The sequence below is a fragment of the Nanorana parkeri genome, unplaced genomic scaffold (genome assembly GCF_000935625.1).
Source record: "Nanorana parkeri isolate BGI_ZX_2015 unplaced genomic scaffold, ASM93562v1 scaffold36, whole genome shotgun sequence".
NCBI classification, from domain to species: domain Eukaryota; kingdom Metazoa; phylum Chordata; class Amphibia; order Anura; family Dicroglossidae; genus Nanorana; species Nanorana parkeri.
Window position 1 is genome coordinate 652,190 of NW_017306304.1, and position 9,646 is coordinate 661,835.

General features: G+C 42.3%; 1 protein-coding gene across 1 annotated transcript in view; it reads left to right on the forward strand.

The window, feature by feature from the left end:
- The window catches only part of ZGRF1 (zinc finger GRF-type containing 1), a 61,613-nt gene that overhangs the window by 41,129 nt on the left and 10,838 nt on the right, over positions 1 to 9,646 (forward strand). Inside the window, exons 20-22 of the mRNA XM_018569788.1 lie at positions 4,634 to 4,781; positions 6,749 to 6,876; positions 8,782 to 8,905. Coding sequence (XP_018425290.1) covers positions 4,634 to 4,781; positions 6,749 to 6,876; positions 8,782 to 8,905 — 400 coding nt within the window. The remainder of the gene's footprint in view (positions 1 to 4,633; positions 4,782 to 6,748; positions 6,877 to 8,781; positions 8,906 to 9,646) is intronic.

The following is a 9,646-nucleotide window of genomic DNA, read 5'->3' on the forward strand; positions in this document are numbered from 1 at the left end:
TTTCTTCAAGCTAATTTACCCTGGCTGGGGGATTGGATTATCGCGGCGCCCCAAAGCTGGGACCTACTGTCTTGTTCACATACTATAGTGACAACATAGATTGAGTGGGCCTTACACTTAGGTTCTACTGTCACATGGCACACTATGCAGTTTATACCCTTCACGCATATTCCTGATGTTACATGATAGCTGTACTTTTTGGAATGCCATGCTCTATGTATGTATGTATGTATGTTTGTGGAAAATCTTCAATAAACACTTATTGCACTAAAAAAATAGGTCTTTACAGAATATTCCATCTGTATTATAAACTGAAGTTACATTCTCATATATACATAAAACAAGATTAAAGATAATACTGTTTCCAAGAAGCATGGGATGAATATTCCCTTCATAGGTAGACTGTATAGGGAGGAGTAAAAACAGAAACTTTGCTAAATAGCTACCCATAAGAGCAGAATAGTTTAGAGCAGGGTAGGCAAACTCGAGCCCTCCAGCTGCTGTGGTCCCATAAGGTATTGCAACACTCTGACAACTCAGGCATGACTCCCATAGGCAGATGCATTATGAGATTTGTAGTTTCACCACAGCTGGAGTGCCGAAGTTTGCTTACCCCTGGTTTAGAGGTATCCGCTTCACGTAAATACCCTTACCAGCCTTGGGCTATGATTTAAAGCAGAACTCTGGGGAAAAAAATGTGTAATGGTTAAGTGCTCGCTTGTTTAAACCGAATTAACAGCGCTAGTAGGTGAATCAAATTACCATGTAATCGTGTTTGTGGACTCTAAATCATAAAAAGACCACATAAATGCAAGTACCGTTAATCAATGAAAAAACACGGCACTGTACTAGTAAATGAACATGTGTACGGTTAGGGGGTGACTTTTAAACAAGTGTTTCTAGGTGTCTCAGCGTGTAAAAATAAAGTGAATAAATCTACACAAATTCTTTCATTGGGTAATAGTTCCAGACGTCCTCAGACGTCCTGCATTTCCCCTGAGGACGTCGGTGGTGACGAAACGCGTAGGGGCGGGTCTACCATACCAAACACGTTTGTTTTTGGACCGGCCGAATGTGATTTTTTTTCATTTTAAATTTTTTTTCAATAAACTATTTCTGGAACTATTACCCGATGAAATAATTTTTCTTTGCATGACTGTGGGAATACTTTAAACTGAGGACTGATGGTAAAGCACGAGATACGAAAGACGCCGCAGTAACTGTGTCCCATCAGACAAAACGGATGTATTGATCTTAATACAAACCCCAGGAAAGCACTACCCTACCGAACATTGGAAGGCTCTGCTACTTGGCTTTGAAGCGGAGCTGTTTACTACAGACACTGTAGCTGTTTATATTCATTTTTTGTCAGCACAATTAATTGTCATTCATAATTATTTTCGTTTATACTTCTGTTTACTCACCAGAATTTTTTCAAGTATATGATTTGTCACTTAGGCCCCATTCACACTGAGCGATTTAATCCGCGCGATATCGTGGGTATTTACTGTGCGATATCGCTCTGCAATGCATGGCAATGGGGCTCTGTCCGTCGTGGGGCATGCGTTGCTACAGCAGGGCCCTTTTTGGAGCGGATTTTGCCGCGATTCTAGTTTGCTCAATGCTAGATTTGAACTACAACTAGATTTGCGAATCGCTCACTGTGAATGGGGCCTTAATGTTATCCATGCACATGAAGGTGTAAAAAAGTGAAGGACTTCTTCAATTTGTGTAGATTTATTCACTTTATTTTTACACACTGAGACACCTAGAAACACTTGTTTAAAAGTCACCCCCTAACCGTAAACATGTTCATTTACTAGTACAGTGCCGTGTTTTTTCATTGATTAACGGTACTTGCATTTATGTGGTCTTTTTATGATTAAAGGTGGCCATATACTCTACAACCATCGCAAGACTTTAGTCTTGCGATGGTTGTACAGGGATTAAAAAAATCTTGGACAGGCAGATCGCACTCTCGATCATCGCAAGCCCGCCCCCCTGAGGGGCGGGCTTCCGATGACCGCAATGCTGAACGGGCTGTGTGCGCGTGGGCACACCGGCCCGCTCGGCATTTGTCTTCCGAGCACCGTTCTAACCAGCCGAGAATCGTACGATTCCCGGCTGGTTTTCGAACATGCTGGTTCGACAGAAGACGTGCGACCGTACAGTAGAAACGGTCGCACGTCTCCGTTCACACTGCTCGATTATCGTACGAAAAACCGATCGCATACGATTATCGTACGATAATTGTGCAGTGTATGGGCACCTTTAGAGTCCACAAACACGATTATATGGTAATTTGATTCACCTACTAGCGCTGTTAATTCGGTTTAAACATCTTCAGATCCAGCGGTCTTTAATACAGCAGCTTGTATTTTATATCACAATCTTTATTTATATTGATGTTTTGGCACGATACACTAAAAATTCATCACATTGTCTGGACATTAAAAACTTTGCAGTATCTAATATTAGTGAATGGGTTAAGGAAACACTATTTTTGTTTTAATCACTGCCACTTGTGTGAGATACAGCTAATTGAACTCCTAGCGCTGCTCATCTTGTTATATCATTAAGGGCTCGCTTGTGTCTAGGGTTAAAAAAAAAAAAGTTATACTCACCCGGACCTCGGATCTGGATTATTTTTGTGACAGCGCTCCCTCCAGCCTGTGCGCTCCTCGGCTGCAGTGATGATATATCCCTCGGCATCCTCATGTTCTATAGACGGTGTATAGAATGTAATGACTTAAGGACCTTAGACAGCAGCAGAGGGGGAGAGAGGCTCCAGGGACCGCTCTAAGAGCAAGCCGGCTCAGAGGATCAGGTGAGTATAACTTTTTTTTTTTATGGGGAGTACAAACCAAGGCACCAATAAAGGGCAATTTTTTTAGCAACTTTTGCAGTGGGGCTACCCCCATACTGCAAGTGTTAAATGCTTGTTTTCATCTAGGGGCAAAAATAAAAAAAAGTAATGCTCACCCAAACTGCTGAGCCAGTCGGTGTCATAGCGCTCCCTCCAGCCTCTGTCCTCCTAGCTGTAGTGATGGTATGTCCCTCAGCGTCCTCGCGTCTTTTTACACAATGGGGGTAATCTATCAAAACTGGAGCAGGCAGAATCTGGAGCAGTTGCCCATGGTGACCAATCAGCTTCTCTCTTCAGTTTTTTAAGTTAAGATTTGAAAATGGAAGAGAGAAGCTGATTGGTTGCCATGGGCAGCTGCTCTAGATTTTGTCTGTTCCAGATTTGATGAATTCCCTTCAATGTATAGAACATGATGACAGCAGGATCCTTACAACGCTGCAGCGCAGGGGGAGAGGCGCTGGAAGGACCAGTCTAAGAACAGGTTCGAGTGAGTATAACTTTATTATTTTTGTACCTAGACAAAAATGAGCACTTAACCCTTGCAGCGCAGGAGTTCCCTGGAGTTTTACTTTAAATTCCTTGTTTCTGTATATAGAATGATCTTTGTTTTTACCTACATGGGGACAGCCATATTTGCCCATGCACTATGCCTATTTACTTCCTGATTATCTTTACATTTTCCTTTTTAAATTTGCACTGTTCCACATATAGACTGAAATATACATTAAAATCACATATTTGGGTTTGGGGTGTTAATGGGCCACTTTAAAGCACACAGTTGACAAAGGGAATCTGTTTTACCTGTCAAAGAATTTTCAAAGTTGCAGCCGTTTTGAGATCCAGGCACCCCTGCCAGAGACGACAGTCAGATCTTCAACCTCCTCTGCAGCAACACAGCTCGGTCAAGAACGCGGGTCAAAACACCCCCCTCTTAGGGCCTGTTCACACCATATGCAGTTGTGATGCAGTCCGTTTATTTTAACTGCTGCAGTCAAAATACATCCCAGTGCTTTCCTATGGGCTTTCTTGTGCTGTATTCACACCATTGCAGTCTGTTCAGATGCAGTCAGAAAAAGTACTGCTAGTCCTATTTTACCTGCATTTAACTGCACAAAATGCAGTGTAAATGCACTAAAACGCAACGGAACGCATACAAAAAACCCCCAGAATTGATTGTGGCATCATCCAGGGACATGCAGGGGGGAGAAACGCATCACAAACGCGTCAAAACAGATCGCAATGCAACTGAGAAGACGCACGCAGTTGTGATGCAGTTTCTGGCGTGAACTAACCCTTAGACAGTGAATCAGCAGCAGGACACTATTGAGGCCATCAGTTTGCTTCCTACTCCTGTCTGCACATGGGCATTGCAGCAGATCCTTACTCAGGTTCCTGCCTGTCTCACTTCTAGTTTGAGCGCAGGAAGCTACAGGAAAACGACATTATTTCTTTTTTTATATATATAAATATATAACTGAATTTCAGATTTCATTTCATAGGGGAGAATATTTCAAAACAGGAGCAGACAGAATCTGGAGGCGCTACCCATAGCAACCAATCAGCGTCTATCTCTCAGTTTGTTCAGATAAGCTTTGAAAATGAAACAGTGACACTGAATAGTTGCAACTACTCCAGATTCTGCCTCATTGTGTTTTTACCCTAAAGTAGTTCCCAGAGCTCCAACAAATGTGTGTAGACACTAAGGCCCCTATGAAACGGGTCCTGTGCCATTTTGCAGAATGACCAATTTTCTGATGTCTGCTTCAGCTTGCATGCAGGGTCAGAAAATGAAAGTGAGCAACTAAAAGAGCTTCTGGTTCTCCTGAAGGAAGATTTAACTCCTGCAGAAAAGGTGTATGTGAGAAAGAGTATTGAGCAGCATAAACTGGGCACTAATAAGACTCTGCTGGGACAGGTATGTGTACATGTTCATTGCTAAACCGTCTATTGATAGTCCACTTTTATTTGTTTATAGATCTAGTACATCATCTACTCTTGTATTTTTGTATGGGTAATCCCTGTAAAGATTGCTGTATTGCAGTTGATTGATATGAAACTTTTTTCTTAAAGGCACCGCCACACGTTATATGCTTATGTTTTTACACAGTAAAGAATATGCATTTTACTGCATTATATTGCTTTTTAAGTAGAAATCCTAGCCATCACTGTGCGGTAAGTTTACATCTATGTTCTGCAGTTTTGTTAAATATACGGACATGCTGCATTTAGCTAATTTACTTATGTTAAGGAGGCCCACTGAAGTGAATGAATAACCTTAAAATGCGTAAATTGTTCAGCTTGGTGAATGCTACAAACATTTGCATCATGTAAAATCCCTATTCTGGATGTTTCTGCCGTACTTTGCATATCGTATGAGCCAGAAATGACAATAAAAGCATGTCTTAAATGCACCTAATTTATGCTGTAACGCGCATCAGAAACATGGATTACAGCCAACATGTAAGTGTGGTATGGCCTTTAAACATGATCAGATGACCATAAACTTAAAGGAGAACTATGGGGTTAAGTCTTTTCCTTATAGTTCTCTTTAGGGTAACGGGAGGACACAAACTAGTGTCCTCCCGTCACCCTAGGCTCATTATACCGCGAGCTGCAGCTTGCGGTATACTGAGACGCCGCAGCTGAAGCGGATCCCGACAATTATGCCGGGATCCGCCCAGCTGCGTGTCTGATAGCTGGCTCTGCCTATCTAGAGGCAGAGCCAGCTGCACCCGCACCCTTCCTGTCCGTTCCGCCAGTCAGCGCTTGCGGATTGGAACGGGGAGGGGGGATTCCAGCCCCTCCCCTGTCACGGCAGAGAGCCAGGACAGGATCGAGAGGTGAGCGAACGACGGTATGTGTTCGCTCACCTCCCGATCTACTGAGCCGACCTGTGACAGTCTCATTGTCACAGGTCGGCTAGAACTATGAGGTGAGTGAAAAGCACTCACCTCATAGTTCTCCTTTTAATTATTTTTTTTCATTCAGCCCATGGGGATGGGGAAATCTTCCCTGCCCAGCTATTTTGTTCTGACAGCAGTGGTTGTGCCACTGTTGGAATACCTCATCAGTGGCTGCAGTCACTTTTCCACTGAGAACATTCAGACTGGTTCCTTGACACAAGTCAATAGAACAATCAACTTTTGTTAAACAGAGGGGTGCTGACAGGGCCAGACACTGCTCAAGTTTCAGACGAGTCAGCAGGACTTGGCCAAGAGTCAAGCAGTGTATGGCCAGCTCAGAACAACCCTTGCAGTGGGGCTACCCCCGCACTGCTAGATTAACTGCTTGGTTTTCTGTAGGGGTGAAATATAACCCAATCCTTAGTCCTGTGGCAGTGACCGCTCCAGCTGTGATATGTCCCTCTGCGTCTTCACGTCTAATAAAACTGCATTAGACATGATGACATCAAGGATCCTTAGACTGCCAGAGCCCAGCCAATCAGCTACAGCCACTGTCCAGGTATTCTAAGAGTGACACAGCTACTCACAGTATCTTGTGGATTAAAAAATGGCAGATCTTTGTTAAATTGTTCTTTAATTGCCTCCGGGCCGGCCGTAGTAAAAAAACGGCCGGCCAGGAGCTTTCTAGATCTGAGCGGGCGTCTTTAGACGTCCGCTCAGACACGCCCCCTTGATCACCAAAAGAAAGCTCTATCTGTCCCCAAAAAAATGGTGTAAAATTAATTTCAGTACAGCGTTGCATGACGCAATAAACGTCAGTCAAAGTATCGCAGCGCTGAATACTGAAAAATGGCCTGGCCAGGAAGGGGGTCTAAACACCTGGTCTTGAAGTGGTTAAAGAAAACAAAAAGTATAGTTTAACAGTCACAACAGGAATGCATTTCTCCGGAATATCTCTGATTGTCCTACTTTACCCAAGGTTCGTGTTGTTGGTGCTACATGTGCAGCTTGTCCCTTTGCTTGTATGAGCAACCTTAAATTCCCAGTTGTGGTTCTCGATGAATGCAGTCAGATGATGGAGCCAGCATCCTTGCTTCCAATTGCCAGGTAACACCAACTTTATTTAACTATAGTGTCACTCAGTGTAGGTTTATTTCTTTGTAGCAGAAAACTTACTGCCTGATGAAGCGTTCTGGTCCTAAGATAGATAAGGGGGAATTTATAAAAACTGGAGCAGTCATAATCTGGAGCAGTTGCCCATGGCAACCAATCAGCTTCTCTCTTCAGTTTGCTCAGTTAAGCATTGAAAATGAAAGAGAGAAGCTGACTGGTTGCCATGCACAGCTGCTCCAGATTTTGTCTGCTCCAGTTTTGATAAATTCACCTCAATATGCTTAACAAGAGGATATTGTGAGTTGTCACAAGTGGAAATCTCAGTCAGCAAGATATCGGGTAGAAGTGCAGTTACATTGAAGTAGTAGCCTCTAGTAATAACTGTCACAATCGCTAGTGTACTTATTCCATCCTTCAAATGGCTGATGTCATAACTGATCAAATGTGCAGCACAATGGCAACTACAGATCTAATCAGAGGCTAAGATGGCCAGAACTGCAACTGCAGATCTAATCAGAGGCTAAGATGGCCAGAACTGCAACTGCAGATCTAATCAGAGGCTAAGATGGCCAGAACTGCAACTGCAGATCTAATCAGAGGCTAAGATGGCCAGAACTGCAACTGCAGATCTAATCAGAGGCTAAGATGGCCAGAACTGCAACTGCAGATCTAATCAGAGGCTAAGATGGCCAGAACTGCAACTGCAGATCTAATCAGAGGCTAAGATGGCCAGAACTGCAACTGCAGATCTAATCAGAGGCTAAGATGGCCAGAACTGCAACTGCAGATCTAATCAGAAGATGGCACCTTCCCCAGCTATAAAGAATAGGAGGGTTTAGTTCCTCTTTAAAGCACATAAGGCTCAATTCACATAGCTAACACACCACGCTAAGGACAAAGGCCATACTTGCAAGTATTTATACATCCAGAAGTCAAGGTTTCTTGCAGCTACAGCCAGCGACCTGTACAAAATCAGTGACATGATCTTCCCACACATCCGTATATATGTACCGATGCACGGCCCGATAGACTGCTTCCAGGGCTGCTTGTCCCTCCCTGTAAAGATGTAAAGCTTAGATGTGCATGAATCTGTACAGACACTGTATCTGCCGGTCTTTACAGCCTGCTGGATGCGGCTGCATGGAACACCTGTGACTCCCAGGTTCCTAAACACATGCGTGTATGGCCCTCTGAACGTCTGTTGCAGACGACTACAAATTAACCCTGTATGCCTAATGCCATCACAAATCCCAGAGTTCCACCTCTGTTAATACCCTATGGGAGGGCTGAGGTTTGGTTTTCTCCAAAAATAATTTAATGAAGTTAGAGTTTAGAGAAGTTTGTATTAGGTTGAAGAGTAAGTGTGTGTAAGACCATGTATCATTTGATCATAATGGAAAATATCATTATGGTAATTATTATTATTAGTGCTACTACGGTATAACGTTTATCCCCAGCACTGCTCTCTGGTAGTGTACTGGCTGTGCTGACGGCTCTCCTGCTGCCCATCATTAATACATACTTCATGTTAAGATCAATTACACAGATTGTCACATTAGCCTGGGGACCCCAAAGTTTTGCTATGGGGCCCCTGATTTGTAGTTACACCCCTGTTCTATCCAAAATTGGGAAAAAAAGGTTTTGTCTTTAAATATACTTTATTTTTGATGTTTTTTATAAAGGGCTTCTTCGTAGTGAAAGCCATTTATCTGCAGTAGTTTTTCACAACTGGTAAGTGGCTGTGTGTTTTACTTCCTAGGATAGACAGTAAGTAGAGATCTGGTTTACAATAGACTGATACTTTGTTCTAGGCACATTTATTTGTAAGCATGCAGTTGATATATCAGGGATATAAGAGAACGCATACCCAGTGATTTTACTTCTATTTAACATTTGCAGGTTTCAGTGTGGAAAGCTGATATTGGTTGGAGATCCAAAGCAGCTTTCTCCCACTATCCAGGGCTCCGAGGCAGCACATGAAGCTGGATTGGAACAAACTCTATTTGATCGGCTCTGCTTAATGGTATAAACAGTTACAGCAATAATGATTTTATGTTGCATTTGGAAGTGAGATTACAATTTACATGTAGATCACATAAAATAAATAGAATGATTGTCCTGCTTCTTTCCTTCAAGTGCACCTTACATATTCTTTAAAAACAGTAAAAGAGCTTGGAAACAACACATCTCTGACCTCTCTAGCTGCTTTTATAGTAAAGTTATTCTTTCTCAAGGATCACAAAAAGTTGAGTGTTAGGCTAATAGCACTGTGAAGGAAATGACAGGAGGCCAAGATAAAGACATATTATTTACATACTTAACCTAGCTCTATGTAAAAATAAAGTTTTTTTTTAATAGAGTTCATTTTTTTGTTATCTATGAATTGACTAAAACTTGCCCATCAGCAAAAGCACTACATTATAGGGTAAATGTATGTGCTATCAGGACATTTTAAAAGACCCCATAGGATCAGACTTCCAGCACAAGCAGGTACTTAGGCGTGAATACAAAAGGCATTTAATGCTGACCCAATTTTTCTTTCATATGCAGAAAAGCCCTTCATACGAAGACCAATCTATTAGTTGAAAGGGCATATTTAGAATTGACAATGGATTGTTAATTGCTCTTGATTGCAGAATGCTGTATTTAGATGCATAGACAGCCATGCATGTTTTACCCACTGTGGACTGCACAATAAGTATTATTATTATTAATATTATTTTTATGAGGCAAAAAATATATTTTTGTCCAACTAGAGAGACAA